General features: G+C 42.9%; 1 protein-coding gene across 9 annotated transcripts in view; it reads left to right on the plus strand.

Moving 5' to 3' along the window:
• The first annotated feature begins 280 nt into the window (after nucleotides 1–280).
• The window catches only part of PYGL (glycogen phosphorylase L), a 72390-nt gene continuing 51262 nt past the window's right edge, over nucleotides 281–21408 (plus strand). For 5 of the 9 annotated variants that reach the window (XR_006962089.1, XM_047079669.1, XM_047079668.1 and 2 more), the window contains exons 1-5: nucleotides 283–692; nucleotides 5566–5667; nucleotides 8595–8673; nucleotides 11839–11942; nucleotides 20825–20956. Coding sequence is in view for 8 of the 9 variants with exons in the window: in XM_047079669.1 (XP_046935625.1) it covers nucleotides 450–692; nucleotides 5566–5667; nucleotides 8595–8673; nucleotides 11839–11942; nucleotides 20825–20956 (660 nt within the window). In the remaining variant the exon portion in view is untranslated. Of the gene's footprint in view, nucleotides 693–5565; nucleotides 5668–8594; nucleotides 8674–11838; nucleotides 11943–20824; nucleotides 20957–21408 lie in introns of all 9 variants that reach the window. The other 4 variants (XM_047079673.1, XM_047079674.1, XM_047079666.1 and 1 more) reach the window with 3 other exon arrangements.

Below are 21408 nucleotides of genomic sequence, written 5' to 3' on the forward strand. Positions count from 1 at the left end.
CCGAATGGCTACGTGACCCGCCGGAGGTCCCGCCCTGGACCGCCCAAAGGGCTCAGCCCAGCCCCGGCCCCGGCCCCGGCCCCGGCCACGCCCCCGGCCCCGGCCCCGCCCCCGGCCCCGCCCCCGGCCCCACCCCCGGCCCCGGCCCCACCCCGCCCCAGCCAGGCAGGGCTGGTGCGCACACTCCGGCCGGCAGGGGTCCCGCGCGCGCCCCGTCCCCGACGCCCCCGACGCGGCGGCTGCGGAGTCCTGGGCGGGCCAGGTCCTCCCTCCGCCCCGCGGCCGGCGGGCCGGACCCGGGGCGGCGCCGCGCCCAGAGGCGGACCCCAAACTTTCCTCAGACTCAAAAGCGGCGGCGCGCGGCGCGGAACCCGCTCCGCCCGTCCTGCCCCCGGCGCCAGGCCGCTAGTCCCGCTAGCTGCTCAGCCCCCGCCGCCGCCGCCGCCGCCATGGCCAAGCCCCTGACGGACCAGGAGAAGCGGCGGCAGATCAGCATCCGCGGCATCGTGGGCGTGGAGAACGTGGCCGAGCTGAAGAAAGGCTTCAACCGGCACCTGCACTTCACGCTGGTCAAGGACCGCAACGTGGCCACCCCCCGCGACTACTTCTTCGCGCTGGCGCACACGGTGCGCGACCACCTGGTGGGGCGCTGGATCCGCACGCAGCAGTACTATTACGAGAAGTGCCCCAAGGTACCGGCCCGGCGGGAGGAGCCCCCGGAGTGACCCTTTTCACACCGTTCTTGCCCCCGTCCCCCGCGGGGAAGTGCCCCCGAAGCCCGGGCTTGACGTGTTCGGGAGGCAGGGGACGGCACTGCGCCACTCCACCAGAGCCCCACCCGGGTGCGGCGGCGCCGCTCACCAGCCCCACCCGAGCCGCCGCGCCCGTGGGCTCCGGCGACCGCCCAGTGGGCGACCGCCCAGGTTACCCTCGCTGCCTGCTTATTTCACTAACTTTTTTGGAACGTCTCTGCTCATCTGCGTTTAATAAGAGGTCTCGGGCGCCTCCTGCCTGCACGCCAGGCACAGTTCTAGGCCAGGCGGCCCCGAACAAAATGGACAAAAGCGCTGCCTTGGCTAAGTTTAATGTTTAGAGAGGGGAGACAAATTGGCCGTGAAAGGGGAATGTGAACTGGGAGAGTGGGGGGGGGGGCGTGGAGAGGAGGCAGAAAAGAGGAGATGAAGGAAGGTGCCTCACTGCCCCTAGAGGCTTTGGAGGGGCTAGATTGGGGGATGCGTGGATGACCCGGGCTTCTCCTCCGGTCTGAGGTGGAGAGGGAGGGGCAAGGGTGCCGCCCCGCAGTCAGAGCTCTGCCAGCTGGCTCCCAGCAGTTCCCACCAGTGAGTGGGGTGTGGAGCTCCTGCACTTCCTTGTTTTCCTGCGGGCTGGAGGCAGAGGGCCAGGACGTGCTCTGGCCTCTCAGACCTACCGAGGAGCTGCTGGTGTTCACAGACTACCCCTGTCCACTGCGCGGGGGCTGGAATGCAAGGGTCCTTAGGGAGGTTTCGGGCGCACAGAGGGACAACCTATGCCAACCTGGCCAACCTAGGAAGGTGGGGTGGCAAGGTTGGAAGGAACCTGGCAGGGAGAGGTGTTGTGTTGTGCATAACGAGGTGAGTGTGAGTAAGTATTGGGAGAGGAAACTGGAAAGACTGGCTGGAGGCATCTTGGAAAGGGTGAAAGTGGAATATACCCAGGAGGCAGTGGGAAATGCATATAAACATTTATTAGGACTATTTTCAATATGTAAAAGCATGAAAAGAAAGAATACTCCAAAGAACCAATGAGCAAAAGAAATTCTCATAGTAAGAAACTGCAACTGTAACAAAGCTTTCAAATGCTTCTGTGCCCCAGAAGCCTAGGCCTCTACCCAAAGGTGGCAACTGCTAAAATATAATCTTAGAAAGCACTTTGTGTATTCTTCTATTTATTGTATCTTTTTATTTGCATAGAAGGGACTGCAGCTTGGGACTTCCCATTAAAAATACTTTTATAAGTTTTTAAGCTGGAGAGTGAGACAATGAGCCATATTTTAGAACCTCACCCCCACCCCACACACACCCCTCCATAGCCTTTAGCACCATAGAATACACTGACCTTGTATGTTTCTCCACCAGTGGCCTTATCTGGTACTTTATTGTTCTTCTGTCCTCTGGCTAGTTTCTTCACTGGCCCTGAGTGCAGGTATAAACTGGGTATTCTGAGAATGATACACTGGGGATACAACAGCAAATAAGATTCATTCCGCACATGTTAATAAACTGTCTCCTCAGGGGTTCCTGGGTGGCTCGGTTGAGCATCTGACTCTTGATTTTGGCTCAGGTCATGATCCCAGAGTTGTGGGATCAAGCTCCTTGTCAGGCTCCGTGCTGAGCGTGGAACCTGCTTAAGATTCATCCTCTCTCCCTGTTCCTCTCTCCCTCCCTCCCTTCCTTTGCCCTTCTACCCAATCATGCTCACGCTCTCTAAAATAAAATGAACAAAAATAATAAAGTATCTCCTTTGTGACAGTTGTCCCCCTAAACAGGAGATCCCTGGCCTCATTAGAGCAGAGAATGGAGCCAGTAAATGTGTCCAAGCTTCCCTCCCGTCTCCCCTGCTCTCTGGGAACCATGCAGATGAATCCCAAATCTGGACCTCTAGCCTGAGTTCCTTTTCAGACTCCATTCCTACATTTCTGAGTGCTCAGTGAACATACATACTTAAATCTCTTCCTATTTCCTCAAACTCAAATCATCACCCCCCCCACCCCCACCCAATCCTGACCTATCTTCTGTTTCTAATTTAATGGCATTTCCCTCCTGGCAGTCACCCAGACACAATGCTGTAGTCTCAACTTTGATCTCCTCCTAGATTCCTCATTCAACAAGTTGCCAAATTCTGCTGATTCCCGTGGGTCCTCTTGAAATTACCCACTCCCCTTCATTCTCCCTTTTCTGAGCTTGAGGCCCAGGCTCCTGATGTATGAAGTAGACTTCTGAGCGGTTACCTTGCTTTCCACTGAGTGGTAAAGCTGGCAGTGTGTGGCTGAATGTGGCTAGCCACTGTGTTTTGTTTGGCCAGCGAGACACCTGTAAGCAGTTAAATTTTCAGTGCCTTCGAGCAGGACACACAACACCCCAGTTCTTGGCCCAGGACTCCTCATTGTTTCATGTGACTTCCATTACACATTTATTTTCCCTGCCTGGCTCCTGCAGGCATCTAGGTATGCAATCCCATCTCCCTCTGGGCAATGTAGTCCAATTAAGCTTCCTAAAGGAACACATGTTGCCCTTTGTTCGGATATCATGGCCCCCACTGCCTGTCACAGTCATGCATTTAAGGTCCTTCTCAGTCCAGATGAACCTGTCCCTCCTATCCTATCTCCCATTATTCTCCTGGACCTACCTTGCTCTCCCACCAAACCAATCTGCTGTCCCTGTCCCTGCCCTGTACTCCCCACTTCTGGGCCTCTGCCCACAGTGCACCTGTCACGTGTGATTGCCCTTCTCTCCACGTGTCTCCACGCTCAACTCTTACCTGTCCTGCAAGTCAGTTGTGTTGCCACCTGTTCATATGTCTTCCCAGAAGTACCCGGGTCCTCTGATTGATGCTAGAAATAAAAATAATATTATTTTTAAAATATTAGTTCTTGTGTCTTTTTATAAGCCTTTTGAAAATGTCCACTTTATGTAATATATACATAAAATGTCAGTAACAGTAGTGCATGTACACAGTTTTTAAGGTGTGTTGGAGATGTTCAAATATTTTACTACCAGGAGTATGTTTTAAGTGTTCAGAGACCACTGACTCAGGTTGGAGAGAGTTCAATTTTTCAAGGTCTCCTATATCCCAAAATAGGAGATGAGGTTTCCTCCCTGCCAAAAATTATTTATGAGAAAACAGGAAATCACTTTAAATTCATGTGCTTGTAAAGTCTGTCATATAATGAGGTGCTTTTTCAATTACTTTAAGCGACAACTTTCTTTTAGGAAGACCTTGAAATGTCTTAAAATGTCTTAAGTCCGTGCTAATTTGGAATCATTAAAAGGGAAGCAAAGAAAGTGAACACATGTAGTCATCTGCAGGTGTGACCTCACAATTGCAAACAGGCTTTTTATACATCACTAAAATGTGAAAAGCAATAATACATTGTGGTTTTATTGAAATAATGAATGTACAGGGAAGAATGGGGAAAACTGCACTGACGTTATGCAAATGATACGTGTGGCTTAAGGCGTTCTTTCCTGTGCTATAATAGCCTCATGGACATCCGTGGGGGTGAGTGACACCATGCACCTCTTTGGCGTGTGTCTGCCTCAGGAAAGATACCTTTTCCCAACTCACACAGAGGCATCTAATAAGCTAATAACAGCTTTATAGATATTCAGGCAACTGGGATAAAAATAATGATGATATACTCTGGAAGATCGCATTATACTACCCACGAAGATATAGATATTGACTATCCGTGGGAACACTTAAAAGCCAATTGTTTCATTAAATGAAAGTGGCAAAAAGTGAAATTTCTAAGTTGAAATTTTCATACAGTATTTTATTCTAAATATATGTGTGTAACTAATGAGTTAAATATTATAATAAAAATCTGTTATGTTGAAGTATATTCTTTTTATGTTTTCAGGTTGACCAAATCCTTTCTTTCTGCTTCTTCCTATCTGGAAATGAAAGAATCCCTAAAATTTGAAGTGACTTTATAGTGATGCATTTATAGATGTTTGTTGTTTTGTGTTTGGCCAAAAAGAAAAGGGGAACTGATATGGAAAGTAAGGCATCGTAAAAGGGGATGATGAAGTTATTCACTGATCTTCCTCTCTTTTTTTAATTAGTAAATTGCGCTTGTACTTTGAAAGGTTTCAGGCAACTCTGACCTTTGCACCTTTCACATTCAACTCAAATGGTATTTCCCTGGCTTTCTGTCAAAGGCCAACAGTTTCTAAGTCGCTAGAGAAATTCCCCACCTCATCAAGAACAAACCCCAATAAACCTGAGGTAATCTTTTGTTATTGCCAGATCATAGCCTTTCAAGAATAACTGTATCCTAAAATAATTAATCGCAGTATTACTTGCAGTGGTCAAAGTTGCTATAGTATAGCCTTTGGGTGTATCTTGAAGGAGTTAATCTTTACGTTTCTTGGATGAGTCGAGATGATCACAGTCAACCCCACCTGACTCTCATCCTGTAAGTATTTTACAAGTGATTGATGAGCTGTGGCAGTCTGACTTCTGTCCAAAACATAGCTTAATTTATGAGGTTTATGAACAGGAAGGAAACACACACACACACACACACACACACAAAACACTGAATCTGATTAGTTGGATGAGTTTGCTTTTTTTCTCCCTAGGCATAGAAACTACTTTGCCAAAAATAGGGTATAAAATGGTTTTTCTCAAAGCCAGTTGTCAGTTATGCTTTTATTTAGCGCTTCATACCTCTATGAGTCTCATTTGAATTTGTATTAAAGTAGTCTTGTCTGTTTGTTTCTTATTGGTGACCTTTTGTGCTTTTATGTTGACAAGTAAGGCTGGCCTTCTAGCATTAACATGACCTCTCTTTGTTTTCAGAGAGTTTATTACCTCTCTTTGGAATTTTATATGGGCCGAACATTACAGAACACCATGATCAACCTTGGCCTGCAAAATGCCTGTGATGAGGCCATTTACCAGGTACATTGTCTCCATATATCTTTGCTTCTCTCCCCTTAAATTTCAAGTTCAGTTCAGGAAACTTGGGAGCATAGCACCAAAAAAAAAAAAAAGTGAAAAGTTGTTTCTTTATCTGTGGCTATTACAATTAGAAATATAAACTAGTGGAGATCTCTGGTTTAAGAGAAACAAAGAGAACTGGTTTTGCCTCATGAGAATTTTCTTTTGCAATCAGTTTTTGACACATTACAAATTACATGTTAAGAATCAGCATCCCGGGGCGCCTGGGTGGCGCAGTCGGTTAAGCGGCCGACTTCAGCCAGGTCACGATCTCGCGGTCCGGGAGTTCGAGCCCCGCGTCGGGCTCTGGGCTGATGGCTCGGAGCCTGGAGCCTGTTTCCGATTCTGTGTCTCCCTCTCTCTCTGCCCCTCCCCCGTTCATGCTCTGTCTCTCTCTGTCCCAAAAATAAATAAACGTTGAAAAAAAAAAAAAAAAAGAATCAGCATCTGAACAAACCTTTTAAAAGTACCTGAGCCCCTGCTATCAGAATCACAAGTTTTACTTTGGGCTCCTATCTACTTTTTTTTTTTTTAAAGAATTTATTTTTGAGTAATCTCTACACCACTGTGGGGCTCAAACACACAACCCCGAGATCAAGCGTCACACACACTCTCCACCAACTGAGCCCTCCGTGTCTACTTTTAAAAATGATCAAAGTTTGCCTATTATTCATACATCAAGGCAACATGTATAAATAATAGGTTTTTAAAATTGCATTGACATACTTGCTTTATTGCTTAATGAGATGTAAAATACACTTCCTCCTTAAATGAAGAGCTTGAGGTCTGAAACTCAATATGCTAATTTGTTTTCATGAATGTATTTAACTGTTTCTCCCCAGAGCCTCAGGGATCTCCACGCTAAAAAACAAACAGTTTTTAATCCTTTTCACGTGATTGAAAGGAGAAATGTGTATTTGCAAAGACACATTCTAAATGAGAGATTGTTCTACCCACTCCTTTTCCTTAGCATGGGATTGTCTCATGTGGCCAGCTGCTGTCACTAAGGACTGTTTTCCTTCACGTGGGAGAGGTATTTTCTATGAAAGAATCATTGCAGCTCCCCTCTGTTTCCCTTTCTTTGCGTCCCCTGATAGCAGGTGAAAATAATATACCTCCCCGCCCTCGCATAAGCAGGTGCGTAAAGTAACCCCTGTCAAGCTACTCAAGGTTTACAGCCTATTTTAGATTTACATTTTGAGAATTGAAAACATCCTGAATGTTGACGTTAGCACCGAAAGGTTTTTTCCAAAGTGGCCTCTCCTTTATTTCACTGTTATTTGTTCACAGCTACTCAAGTCACATATTTGTGTGGTATTACCTGAGTTGCTTAATCATTGTGTTGTTGGCTTGCACAAGGACCCCAGTAAACTCTAGTCACCAGGGAGCAAATTTGAAAACCTCTTCAACAGTAAACAGACAAAGCCATTCTTGAATTCTGAGAAGATTTAGTCATTGACACTGGTGTGAGAAAGCCACTTTTGGGATAAAGGTGGGGATCCAAGTAGGTGGCTCCATGCAAACCTGGGCATCAACTTCAAGCATGCTTTTAATTTTTATGGATGTTTGTAAATATGTTTAATTATGTTTCCATTTTAAATAATACTGGATTTTGTGGATTGCATCACTTTCAGCTAAGAATACAGTCCTTTTCACAACAAACCAGTATTAGCCAAGCATGGGCTAGGTTACTATCTAGTCAACATAGAAGAGGTCATTTAATTTATCTCGCTGTCAGTTTCTTCGTTGCAAGACAAACGGTCCAGAGTCATCTCCAGGGCTGCACAATTCTGACACGAGTCCATGCTGATGACAGTGGCCTCTGGCTGTGCACACCAAACGCTCTGGGTCAGGGAGCTGGTTGGGAACCAGTTCCATCTATCACCAGCGTCACAGAGGCTCATTGGCCTCCCATAGTCCCTTACGCACCACAGAAAGAAGTAGAGGATTTTAGCCCTTACCAGTTGGCCCACAGGGCTGTTTCCCTGACTGCTATCTGACCCTAGGTCTCCTGAGCAGTGACTCAGTAACTGGTTTTGGGTTAACAACCATTGACCCTACTGAGTAAATATGTTCTGGTCATGAAAAGATGAACTTTAGTTCATCCCAGAAGGTCTGACCTCATACTTTTTGATAGTTTTCAAAGTCCTTCAGCCCAGTTAGTATCAGAGCGGCACTGGACCATTCCTGAGGTTTTACCTCTTAGCACACACAAAAGAATAATTTTAAAAATGAGGGGTAGCTAACATTTATTGAGAAATATCTGCTCAGGGTAATTCTACATGCTTTGTATACTCTCATTTAATTCATGGCAGCCCTAAATGAGGCAGATACTATTATCCTCATTTTTTATTTTTTAAAATGTTTATTTATTTATTGCGTGAGAGAGAGAGAATGCATCCGCATGAGGGGCGAGGGGCAGAGAGAGAGGGAAAGAGAGAATCCCAAGCAGGCCCCACACTCAGTGCAGAGCCCAACGTGGAGCTCGATCTCACGCACCACAAGATCGTGACCTGAGCCAAAATCAAGAGTTAGACACTTAACTGACTGAGCCACCCGGAGGCCCTATCCTCGTTTTTTAAATAAGAGAAGTATAAGGAGAGTTACTTTGCCCAGAGTCAGGTAGCTAAGAAGTAACAGAGCCAGTAATGGACATTTGGAGCCTCCCCTCCTCCCCGAGCTGCTGCTGTGCCATCTTGTGTGGTATGCATCTGCGGTCGCCACCATCTGCAGTGGGCATCTGATGCCAGAATACTCTGTGAGGGTGCCCACAGAATGGAGTACACAGATGACCCAGGTGCCTGACCCAGAGCTTTAGGAAATGACTATGCTTTCTGAAATGGCCTGCATTTGTATCTGCATCCAGTGTGTTTTCCTTTCATCGCTAGCTTGGATTGGATATGGAGGAGCTAGAAGAAATTGAAGAAGATGCCGGGCTTGGCAATGGTGGTCTTGGGAGGCTTGCTGGTAAGTGACGTGGTGAGTGTGCTCTGTTGTCTGGACAGTCAGTGGCTTCTCAGATGCTGCATACCTTAGACCATGCTTACAGGAACCAGAAAGGGTCTGTAGGAGGAGTGCAAGGTGTGAGCTGGTTATAGATGGATTTGTTTTTGAGTTTGCACTATGGTTTGATCAGTTCTACACAAATAGTAGAGAAGGGAACTTGAACAAAAGAGACATTGCTTAAACCCCTTAGAGACATTGCTTAAAACCCCAAAGTTAACCAGCTCCTTCCTGTGCGCTGAAGGGTTTCCAAAGTGGCCCCTTTACTTCACAGTTATTTGTCCATAGCTGCTTGAATCCCATACTTGTGAGGTATGACCTCAGTTGTTTAACCATTGTGTTGTTGTCTTATGCACTTGACAGTTCGCTTTTTGACTGACTAGTAGGCAGTGATACACTTGTTATATTTTTGGTATGATTTAGTTCATTAATATCTTTTTTTTTTGTTTGGACGCAATTTGAGTGCTTTATCCAGGAAATGCTTTTTCAACGAATGTAAAAGAAAACATTTAAAAAATACTAACTCCATTAAATTAAAGATATGCTTCCCTATGACCAAGCAATTCAACTTCCTGATATTTACTCTAAAGATATGCTCAAACAGGTACACAGGAGGCATGTGAAAAAATTATTACGGTATTGTTTATTAAGGCAACATATTAGAAATAACCTAATGTCCATTGATATAAGAGTAAGTATTAGAACATGTACATTGCAGTAAAAAAAAAAACACGCAGTAAAAATATTACAGTAAAAAAATAAAAACAGTAAAATTGATCTGTATATACTTCTCTGGGTAGACCTCTCAGGGGGAAGGAGAAAAACCCCAAGTGACATTAAAAGTAACACAGTGTGATACTATTTATGTTTTTTAAAAATTAAATATTTTCTGGGGCACCTGGGTGGCTTAGTTGGTTAAGCTCCTGACTCTTGATTTCAGCTCAGGTCATCTGATCTTAACGGTTCTTGAGTTCAAGCCCCTTATCTGGCTCTGTGTTAACAGTACAGACGCTGCTTGGGATTCTCTCTCTCTCTCTTTCTCAAAAATAAATAAACATTAAAAAAATAAATATTTTCTGTAAGTATATGTATAAATTCATAGGGAAAAAAGTCTGGAGTTTGAAATATTCCCTCTGATCTTTCCTAGAGAAGAGTGCAAAATAGAGGGTACTAATGCCATCTGTAATGTTTCAATGTTTTTTTACAATGAAGTTGTATTGTGAAATTTATTTTTTTATTTTTTTAATGTTTATTTATATTTGCAAGAGAAAGAGAGTCGAGGAGGGGCAGAGAGAGAGGGAGAGAGAATCCCAAGCAGGCTCTACTCTGTCAGCGCAGAGCCTGACGCAGGGCTTGATCTCATGAACCATGTGATCATGACCTGAGCCAAAATCGAGAGTCGGATGCTTAACTGACTGAGCCACCCAGGCACTGCTTATTTTTTTATTTTAATTCTAGTATAATTAACATACAATGTACATGTGAAATTTAAATTGAGTAATAAAAATGTATGTATGTATCAGATTGTGCTCTATGAAAAATAATCTATTTCTTCTTTTTCAGAAATGATTTTACTCTTAATTTTACACACACTTTCAAATTATGGGAAATCCATTTGTATGTATTTTGTAGCATTTAATCCTTACTACATTAGTTGCAGTGTTCGTTAATACTGCTATTAGTATTAGAGATACTTACTACCTTATAAAGTCAACCATTGGACAATTTAGTAGGCTTTCCATGGGGCTATAGGAAGACCCGCAGAACCAGTGGCATATTCATCTAAGAATGACAACCAGCCTGCCTTTCATGTAAAGCCCCAGGCCTATTTGTTGGCTGAGTTAACCCCACTCTGTGCCTGACATTAATGACCTTGCTCCTGATAAGGAGATAAGGTCAAAGAATGAAGTAGTGAATGAGGCTTGAATAATTCTCATTAGATAGCCTCATTTTTACCTGACTGAAAAGGTTGGGGCCCCATTCTGGTCAAGCTCTAAGAATAATTTGAGAGTGACCCAGGAAAAGACAAGTGGCCACAGCTCTGAGAGAGCAGAAACTGGGGGAGAGTCAGGCTACATGAACATAGGGACTAGAAGACCACTGTGATGTTACAGTAACTTGAAGGCGTTGGCCTTTGGCTTTTGTGGATTCTCCATTTTAGGGCCCCACCATGACCCTAACTCAGTCCATTTCTGTTTGATCTACAAATGTTCTTTTCAAAAGGTTTTAGATCCTATTGTACATTTCCTCATTCTCTGTATATTTCTCAGTTCAAATTCCTGAGAGGGACAATCAGATTAGTGTAACCCCCCAGGTTGCTCCTGGCCACAACATAGATCCCTACTCAGTCTTTTGATTGGCTGCTTTGGATCAGGGTTCTGTCATTAATGTTCTTAGCCACAAGTAACAGAAAATCTAGCAAAAATTTGTTCAACCAACAAGGACATGTGTTGTCAGTAAACAAGGACTCCAGGAGTTGGGCCGTCCCAAGATTAGTTCAACAGCATGATTCTGTCAGATCTTTGTGGTTCTTTTGGCTTTCCTCTCATGGAAAAAAAAAAAAAAAAAAATGGCAGGGGCAAAGAAATCTTTCACTGCATCTTGCAGATTTCCTAGCACCTCTCATTAGATTGTAGGTCATTGTGTGCCCATGATTGGCTTAGAAGCTTAGACCAAAGCAAGATTCGTTTCGTGGCCCAGCCTCCCTGAAGCATATGGCCACCTGATATCTGAACAACATTGGAATTCCACTAGCCAGAAAGAGAGGCTACCACAGATGTCCAGCTAGTTGTTTAGATGGTAACATGTAAATTATACTCTCCTGGGGCCGTCTTTTCAAGTAGGGGCCGTAGAGACAGCTTCCCTTAGAAAGGGTAGTGTGAGTGACAGACACAATAATGGATATATCTAAGGCAGGCCATCTTCTTTATCTGTTCTCAAAAAAAATGCCAACAATTTTAAAATGTTATTTTTAAAAAATTGAATACCCACTGCACAGCTGTCTTTGTGCTTTAAAATACAAATGTGTTTTAGAGAAAATGTCTTTTGGCTGCCGTGTTTTTTAAAGAAAGACGAAATTTGGACTAACCTTGATGACTCTGTTTTTTGCCTGTATTCTCTTTAATTTAGCCTGCTTCTTGGATTCCATGGCAACCTTGGGACTTGCAGCCTATGGATATGGCATCCGATACGAATATGGAATCTTTAATCAGAAGATCCGAGATGGATGGCAGGTATGTGAGCCATCTTTCAAAATTTTGTTATTAAAAATACTTTTCCTTCATAGTATTCTGGGTGATTTATAATGTACAGACAATTAATATAAAGCTTTTAGTAAAACATTTATCTGGCATTTAATTGACATCACTGAAAACTATCAGTCTTCCCCCTTTGGGATGTGAGTTCCCTAAGAGCAGAGAGCCTACCAATATCATTCAGCACCAGATCCATAAGCACCTCACATAGTACCTGACTCATGAGAATACTCTGAAAATATTTATCATTGACACCTGAATGTGGACCACCTACAACGTACGATGTCTATTCTCTGCAGCATGCAAGATGGAGGAATACATTTTTTGACTTATGATCTTCCCCTATAATTCTTGATGGTGGGAAGCATGTGCCCATTTTATAGGTGAGGAAACAGACTTTTTTTAATGTTTATTTATTTTGAGAGAGAGCAAGGTGGGGGGGAGCGGGGGGGGTGGGGCAGGGTGGGAGCAGAAAGAGAGAGAGAGAGAGAGAGAGAGAGAGAGAGAGAGAGAGAGAATCCCAAGCAGGCTCCTCATTGTCAGCACAGAGCCCCACACAGGATTCCAACTCACAAACCATGAGATCCTGAGCCAACCTGGCCAAACCTGAGCCAAAATCAAGAGTCAGGTGCTTAACCGACTCAGCCACCCAGTTGCCCTGAGAAAACTGAGACTCTTAAGTAGCGTTACCTCAGATCACACTGCTGGCAAACATGGGTCTGTATCCCCAGATTTTCTCTACACTCAGTCTTGCTCTCCTTAATATGTTTATCATATAAGATAGATGAGTTCATTGTTCTAATTTTTTATAAGATGCAAGCAGGCAATTTTATAACTATGAAATCAAATAAATCTGGCACATATTTAATACATGTAATTATAGTGCTCCACAGACATGTGCACAAATAGTCCATACAAATGACTCTCATTTGATTTTTTTTTTTAATTTTTTTTCAACGTTTATTTATTTTTGGGACAGAGAGAGACAGAGCATGAACGGGGGAGGGGCAGAGAGAGAGGGAGACACAGAATCGGAAACAGGCTCCAGGCTTTGAGCCATCAGCCCAGAGCCCGACGCGGGGCTCGAACTCACGGACCTCAAGATCGTGACCTGGCTGAAGTCGGACGCTTAACCGACTGCGCCACCCAGGCGCCCCAACTCTCATTTGATTTTTATATAACTAAACTGGATTCTTGGGTGCTAGTTTCTTTTATCTTTGGTAATTCTTTGAGCCTGCAATCAGCCCTGGTGTGGACAGTCTTTCTGATGCTAAGTGTGATTTAGGCTTTCTCTCTCCCTATCTTTTTCCCCTACATGCACATCATTGACAAAAAGATGCTGAATTTCACTAAATTCAAAAAGCCCACATTCTCAGAGCCCCTCCCACACTTCCATGAGTCAGTCTGAGGACGGAGTGCTCAGAGTTGGATGGGGGGACCTTGGCTGGAGCTAATCCCAGGGGAGAGGAAGGATGAGAATAAGCTTAGTGTCAGTGCCATTCTCCCTCCCTCCCTCAGTATTTTGACACTCTGAGCCAAGGAAGAAGGAACTAAAAGGTTTGCATGTGAGGAGAGAATGCACCAAGGAAAAAGTCTCAGAAGGAGACTATTGGGAACATATTGAAAGACACATATTGAAAGACACACTTCCAGGGGCGCCTGGGTGGCGCAGTCGGTTAAGCGTCCGACTTCAGCCAGGTCACGATCTCACAGTCCGTGAGTTCGAGCCCCGCGTCAGGCTCTGGGCTGATGGCTCGGAGCCTGGAGCCTGTTTCCGATTCTGTGTCTCCCTCTCTCTCTGCCCCTCCCCCGTTCATGCTCTGTCTCTCTCTGTCCCAAAAATAAATAAAAAAAAAAAAAAACGTTGAAAAAAAATTTAAAAAAAAAAGAAAGACACACTTCCAAATTTTGTTAAGGACCAGTGTATCTTAGGTGTCCCTAAATAATTTTTTTTAATGTTTTATTTATTTGAGAGAGAGAGAGAGAGAGAGAGAGACGGAGCACAAGCAAGATACACAGAATCTGAAGCAAGCTCCAGGCTCTGAGCTGTCAGTACAGAGCCCAATGAGGGGCTCAAACTCAAAAACCGTGAGATCATGACCTGAGCCAAAGTCGGTCGCTCAACCGACTGAGCTACCCAGGCGCCCCTTAGCTATCCCTAAAGGAATTAGGAGGCGGCATTGTGTGGAAAAAAACCATTAAGACCATAACTGAGATCTAATTTCTAATCTGAGCCTAATTGCTACTCATTACACTTATGAGTTGTGTTGCTTTGATTAGGTTCCCTGACCTCTCTGATCCTCAGTTTTCTCACCTATAAAATGGAGATACCAGCTTCATGAAACTATTATGAAGATATCTACAATGTCTGGCACACAAATAGGCACTCAAAAAAGTGATAATTTTGCCTAAGAAAAAGAGGATAATTTAACAATTGTGGTATTGTATAATATTAATATAGTTATTACTATATTTTGATTAATTTTAATAAAATGGGAGATTATTTATGTTAGTTGAAAAAAGGAGGTGTGGAATCATATGGATTTTCAAAAGAAGCCAAAAAGATAAAGAAAAAATACTAAGAAAAAATACATCAAAGCTTCAACAGTGATTATCTCTGGGAGATACGATTACAGGTCACTTTTAGTATCCTACATTCGCTCTTCAATATGACTCATATTTCACAAGACGTGTGTATTTTATAATCATAAAAGTTAGAAAACAAAATAACAGGCTCCCTTCCACAGTGAAGTAATCTAGAGTTACACTGTGAGAAGCCTAGTTTAACAGGCATTTCTAGCGTGACCAACATTTTGATACAACCCGACCAAGCAATACACAGTATCCAGTCTCAGTCTTTGAGAGTATGTGTGGCATGCATTATACCTCAGAATAAGGATTTCCTTTCTTACCTCTTTACTGTTCTGTGAACAATTTAAGAGAAACTCAGCACATCAGTCTCAAAAATTTTTTGCAAGTGCCTTTTCCCCAGGATTTTATGTAAGTTCACTGTTTTAAAACCATACCTACTACCTTTGCTACTTTTTTTTTAAGTTTTTATTAGGTGTTCTTTTTTTTTTATTATATGAAATTTATTGTCAAATTAGTTTCCATACAACACCCAGTGCTCATCCCAAAAGATGCCCTCTTCAATGTACCTTTGCTGCTTTTTTTTTTTTAACGTTTATTTATTTTTGAGACAGAGAGAGACAGAGCATGAGTGGGGGAGGGTCAGAGAGAGAGGGAGACACAGAATCCGAAACAGGCTCCAGGCTCCGAGCGGTCAGCACAGAGCCTTTGCTGCTTTTAAATGGCCTTTATTCTAGAACACGTTCCCTTTCTCTCCTATCAGATCCAGGAAGCTTATATTTCTAGTGTTCATGAGAAAGAGACACTACATGACTTTTGCAAGTCTCCAAAGCTGACCTTGCTAGCCATCATCACTACTCTCACTATGACTTGAAACTGAGTCAGAAAAACTCATAATTGTATTTACCATATCCATTGTTTACTGTGATGGGATTTTAAAGGGCAAACATAAAATACATCGTACCATTAAAAAAGAAGCTATTTCTATTTTTTAAAAAAAAGTATCTTCCAGGAAAGCCTATCTTTTGAAGGTATGGGCATGCCCCCACACACATCAGCTACATCATTGCTCCTGCAGTGGAGAAGGCTGAAGAAAATGGCACACACTGGGAAGATTTTTAAAGGTTAATAAACTTCTAGTTTTTGAAGTCTCTTCAAGGAACATTTGCAGTACTAAAGTGTTCATTGTGAATACCCTAAAGAAAATAATTTGATTTATTGATTTATTTTCATTTTAGAAAGAGAAAGAAAGTACAAGAGCAGGGGAGAGGAGCTGAGGGAGAGAGAGAGACCAGATAGAGAAAGAAATCTTCAGCAGGGTCCATGCTCAGTGTGGAGACCCTAGAGGGACTGTCCCACAACCCTGGGATCATGACCTGAGCCAAAATCAAGAGTCAGACATGCTCAACCACCCGAGCCACCCAGAAACCCCAGGAAAGTAACTTTATTGCCAAAATTCTTGACTTACCTTAAACTCTAATGGGGATCATTGAAACTTTATCAGTAATAGTCTTGAATGAAAATAATTGGCCCCTGGGAGGAAGGAGGGAAAGACAACTGGAACAGCCTCACATTAAAGTTTAACAGTCCCATACCAAAGCTCTGAGTAGAAAGGTGCTCACAGTAGGTATCTCAGAGTTGAATCAACCCTTCTCTCTCTTAGAACGTGTGCCATGCCTGCTTTAAGTAGTCACGCACAATTCACATTGCCCAGCAAAATTCTAGTTACCACTGTTGAATTTGTGGTGCCCCCATAAACAGTTTTCAATTTATTGTACCATCAGAAAACAAAGTTTGTTGGCTCACTAGTTCTTCATGTCCCATGTGTCCCAGTCGACCGGGAAAGCCTTTCTTACAATCCAGTCACTAACAGAGCTCCCTGAGCTGACCTCTGCTCCCATGCTGGCTGGAACACAGAAGCCATTGCGTCATTCCTCTAGGAAGATGCCAAGTCGAGGCTGTGCCCCCTCCTCACCACCCCACCCCCTGACAGGAGCACCGCTCCTTCCTCCACAGACCCACACTTTCTTTGTCTCCGCTCTCTTTGATCCCGCGTGTTCAGATCCAGCAGCCCACTTGGATGTAAATGAAAGCTCTTCTATCTTGCCCCTGCCCTTCACATGACTCAGCATGTCGGTGCGTTCAGGGGTCACTGGCTACATGGAAATCTAAATTTACAGACCAGTTTGTTGATTCATTGGAAGAAAGCAAGGTAGAGAAGAGGTTTATCACCATTCTGCAGCTTCTGAGGGTTTAGTGGGGGTGGTGGCCGCAGTTCCCCTTTTCTCCTCTGATCTGTTCAGACCAGCCTGTGCTTATGAAATGTTGGCCAATTTACCTTAAAAACAAGATTTGTGAAACTGAGGGAATAATTAACCGGTTCCTTACCAAATCAGGAAGAGGTTCGAGACAAAGAACAGCAAGCCAGGAGTTCTGTCTTCCTACATAACTTGTTAACCCAGTGGAGTTGAAATCAGCCATTATTCAGGGAAAAGTTAAAAAGACCAACATTTGATGGCATTACGAGTAATCTGCTGACTGGTGCCTTGTCACCTCATATTCTCTCAAAAGAGTAAATGCAGCCTCTGACTTGCTTTGCTCAGCAGTGGGCCAGTGGTGACGAGCCCAGAGTTCATCTCTTCCGAGAGCATTCCATGCTGCTTGAGGGCAAAACAATATGATCCTGCTGCATTTCTCAGCAGAAGATACATTGTCAGCTCTCCTATACATAGATTTTTGAGGAAAGCTGTTTCTGCCTCATTGTCCCATTTTGTTTAATGACTTCAGGTGGGTTTTACAACCGTCTCCAGTGCTGAAATGAGGTTTCCTCCTGTTACAGGAAGCAGTGTTCACACTGACCAGTGTTTGAAAACCCCCCACCTGCCCTTGCCTAAATGCAGCATAAAGTGTTTTGTAAGTCAGGATGTTTTGATCCTTTGTGGATATATTCATTTATTTGTGTAGCATTTCTAGCTATCAACACAAGCTAATGGACTCTAACTTAACCAGCTTATCAGCTGCTAAAATTCAACTGTTTCCTTGTTAAATTTTTACTTCATTTTTTGATATTCTCTTCTGACTAGAATAAGCGGAAGTCTAAATTCTGAGTTGCAGTTACTGACTTTGTATCACCACATAGCTCCTGGTTGCACCATGGAGCCCCAGGACACATGTTAAAAATGCAGAATTTCAGGGGCGCCTGGGTGGCTCATTCGGTTCAGTGTCCGACATCAGCTCAGGTCATGATCTCGAGGTCCGTGAGTTCGAGCCCGGGGGAGCTGACAGCTCAGAGCCTGGAGCCTGCTTCAGATTCTGTTCTCCCTCTCTCTCTGCCCCTCCCCCACTCATGCTCTGTTTCCCTCTCTGTCAAAAATAAATAAACATTAAAAACATTTTTTTTTTTTAATGCAGAATTTCAGGGGCATCTGGGTGGCTCAGCCAGTTGAGCATCTGACTTTGGCTCAGGTCATGATCACAGTTCGTGGGTTCAAGCCCTGCATCGGGCTGTGTGCTGACAGCTCAGAGCCTAGAGCCTGCTTCGGATTCTGTGTCTCTCTCTCTCTGACTCTCCCCTGCTTGTGCTCTGTTTCTCTCTCTCTCTCTCTCTCTCTCTCTCTCTCTCTCTGTCTCTCTCTCTCTCTCAAATATAAATAAACATTAAAAGTTTAAAAAAAAATTAAGTGCAGAGTTTTATATATTTTTTTTAATTTTTTTAAATGTTTGTTTATTTTTGAGACAGAGAAAGACAGAGCATGAACGGGAGAGGGAGACACAGAATCTGAAACAGGTTCCAGGCTCTGAGCTGTCAGCACAGAGCCTGACATGGGGCTCGAACTCACAGACCGCGAGATCATGACCTGAGCTGAAGTTGGACGCTTAACCGACTGAGCCACCCAGGCACCCCTTAAGTGCAGAATTTTAGACCTCCTCCCAGACTGACTGAGAATCTGCATTTTAACAAAGTTTGATTAGCTGATTAGCTCAGACCTAGCTCGAGCCTTCCCTAGGCTTCACCCTACATGTGGTGCATCTTGCCTCTAGCGTCTCTCTCACGCCCAGATCTACTACCTGCAGATGTTGTTTCTATGAGTCCCCTTTTGATTCACCATTATGCACGTACTTAGTATTAATGGGTAGCTTACTGGCTTTCTTGATATAAAGTCATAGTCAATGTTTGAATAAATGAATGTGTATTTTCTTGTCTATCTGTTGACATCAGTGTTTTGCCTAATACCTGAAAAGATACTGTATTTCTTTTTCTCTACAGTGTGCCTGGGGTAGGCATTGAACTTGTATTTAGGTGAGAGTCATGAAACATCCAGCAGTCTGTCATAATTCATAAGCAAAATCTTCTTAAAATAAAGCTATATATTCTAAGAGGGGAAGGTGAGGAATCAAATAGGTAAAATATCAATATTTGGGGTAATCTCTTTGATGAGTACTTTACACTAAAATCCCTTACCCCTTCCTTTCTTGTGAAAACACAACTAAATTTTTTAATATATATATAGTATTTTAAAGGTTTCACCAATGATATCTTTACTTTAAAAATACATCCCCCCTCTCCAATGTGTTTTTTCTTGTTTGGGCATGTGTGTTGCAAACCAAAATTAATTTGATGTGCATACATACATGTCCATACATGATTTAAAATCATACAAATTATGATTTTAAAATTTCTTATAAAAATGTGTTGTTATAAATTAACATAAACACATGGGGAAATGTTGAAATTGTCAAAAAATTCTTTACGTATTAGTAGATGTTATTTTCAAAATGAACCATAATTAATAGTTCATTATCAGATCATAATTATGAAAGGATTAAATTAAACAAAGACTACAGAATGTAATAGTGTCTTATACCTATATTGAAATAAGCTTTCTTAAGAGAATTTTCTATTAGTAGTAGTGTTTTTTTTTTTATTTTATTGTATTTATTTTTGAGATCATGAGCAAGTGGCAGGGGGGAGGGGGCAGAGAGCGCGAAGGAATCCCAAGCAGCCTCCTCAATGTCAGTGCAGAGCCCAGTGTGAGGCGTGACCTCACGAACCGTGAGATCATGACCTGAACCTAAATCAAGAGTCAGATGCTTAACCAACTGAGCCACCCAGGCTCATACTACTCTATGAGTAGTATTTCTTAACTGATTCTGGGTATTCTAGGCAAAAGAATCTTGACAGAAACCATCATCTAGGACCCATCAGGTCCAGGTATCCAGTTATAAACATTCCTGGTTGGCCTCCCTCTATCCCTCAAGCTGGACAATTGTATTTACAGATATTAAGACACAGGCTCTGGAACCTGCAGACCTAAGGTCAAATCTCAGCTGTACCATTTACCATCTGTGTGACAGATGTTATAATTTCCTCCTCTTTAAAAAAGGGAACATAGGGGCGCCTGGGTGGCTCAGTCAGTTAAGCGTCCGACTTCAGCTCAGGTCACGATCTCGCGGTCCGTGAGTTCGAGCCCCGCGTCGGGCTCTGGGCTGATTGCTCAGAGCCTGGAGCCTGCTTCTGATTCTGTGTCTCCCCCTCTTTCTGCCCCTCCCCCGTTCATGCTGTGTCTCTCTCTGTCTCAAAAATAAATAAACGTTAAAAAAAAATTTTTTTTTAAAATAAAAAAGGAAACATAGGGGTGCCTGGGTGGCTCATTCAGTTGGACGTCTGACTCAGGTCATGATCTCTCTGTGGGTTTGAGTCTCGCATTTGGGCTGTGCTGACAGCTCAGAGCCTGCAGGTGCTTCAGATTCTGTGTCTCCCTTTCTCTCTGCCCCTCCCCTGCTCATGCTCTGTCTCTGTCTCTCTCTCTTAAAAATAAATAAATATAAAAATAAAAAAGGAAACATCATAGTTCCATCCTATAGAGTTATGCTATGAGGATTAAATGTTATGTATTAACAAGTATTATTGTTGTTAATTTAGGTAATACATTATTGTAATGTATTACCTAAATTAGGTAATACATTATTGTAATGTATTACCTAAATTAGGTAATACATTATTGTAATGTATTACCTAAATTATTGTAATGTATTACCTAAATTATTGTAATACATTAACAAAGGTGAATTGAGTTTGACAGTTCTTTCTTACGAAAAGTATTCTTGCATTGATTTAGTCAAAGATATTTTCGATTTAATTGAAGGTCCACATCTCCTGAAAAATAAATTATTTTTCAATTTTTTTTAATGTTTACTTATTAAACATTAAATAAATGCCACCCAGGCATCCCTCCTGAAAAATAAATTCTAAGCCATGTCCTTTTTTGCAGGTAGAAGAGGCAGATGATTGGCTCAGGCATGGAAACCCCTGGGAGAAAGCCCGTCCTGAATTCATGCTGCCTGTGCACTTCTATGGAAAAGTAGAGCACACCAAGACTGGCACCAAATGGATCGACACCCAGGTATTCAGAGTGTCCTCATGCTGAATATTTTGTACTGTATAGCACAGTGGTATATAGCATGAAGTATAATATGTATATGATACTGATATAGTACATTGTGTTTTGAACAATTGAAGAGTATATTTTTACAAATAAATCCATTACTTCTCTTATTGAACCCACTCATTTTGGAAACAAGGGAGCTGAGACCAAGAGAGAAGTGATTTCCTCAAGATCAAGTAACTTATCAGGGTCATTTTGCAATCAGCTTCATCAGAGATTAATTGATTCTGTAATCCTAGCATGCCTAGCTCTCCAGTTTTATAAAAAGTTTTTGATGCCAAGACTAAATAAATGTAAATGTCATTCCTCACCTCATTGCCATACATTTACTTGCTACTTCTCAGGGGTAAATATTTTAAAACTAAAGTATTTATTAGGGGTGCCCGGGTGTCTCAGTCAGTTAAAGCATC

The sequence above is a fragment of the Lynx rufus genome, unplaced genomic scaffold (assembly GCF_022079265.1).
Source record: "Lynx rufus isolate CCGP_SWC_20201006 ecotype Redwood Valley unplaced genomic scaffold, mLynRuf1.p SCAF_17, whole genome shotgun sequence".
Taxonomy (NCBI): Eukaryota; Metazoa; Chordata; class Mammalia; order Carnivora; family Felidae; genus Lynx; species Lynx rufus.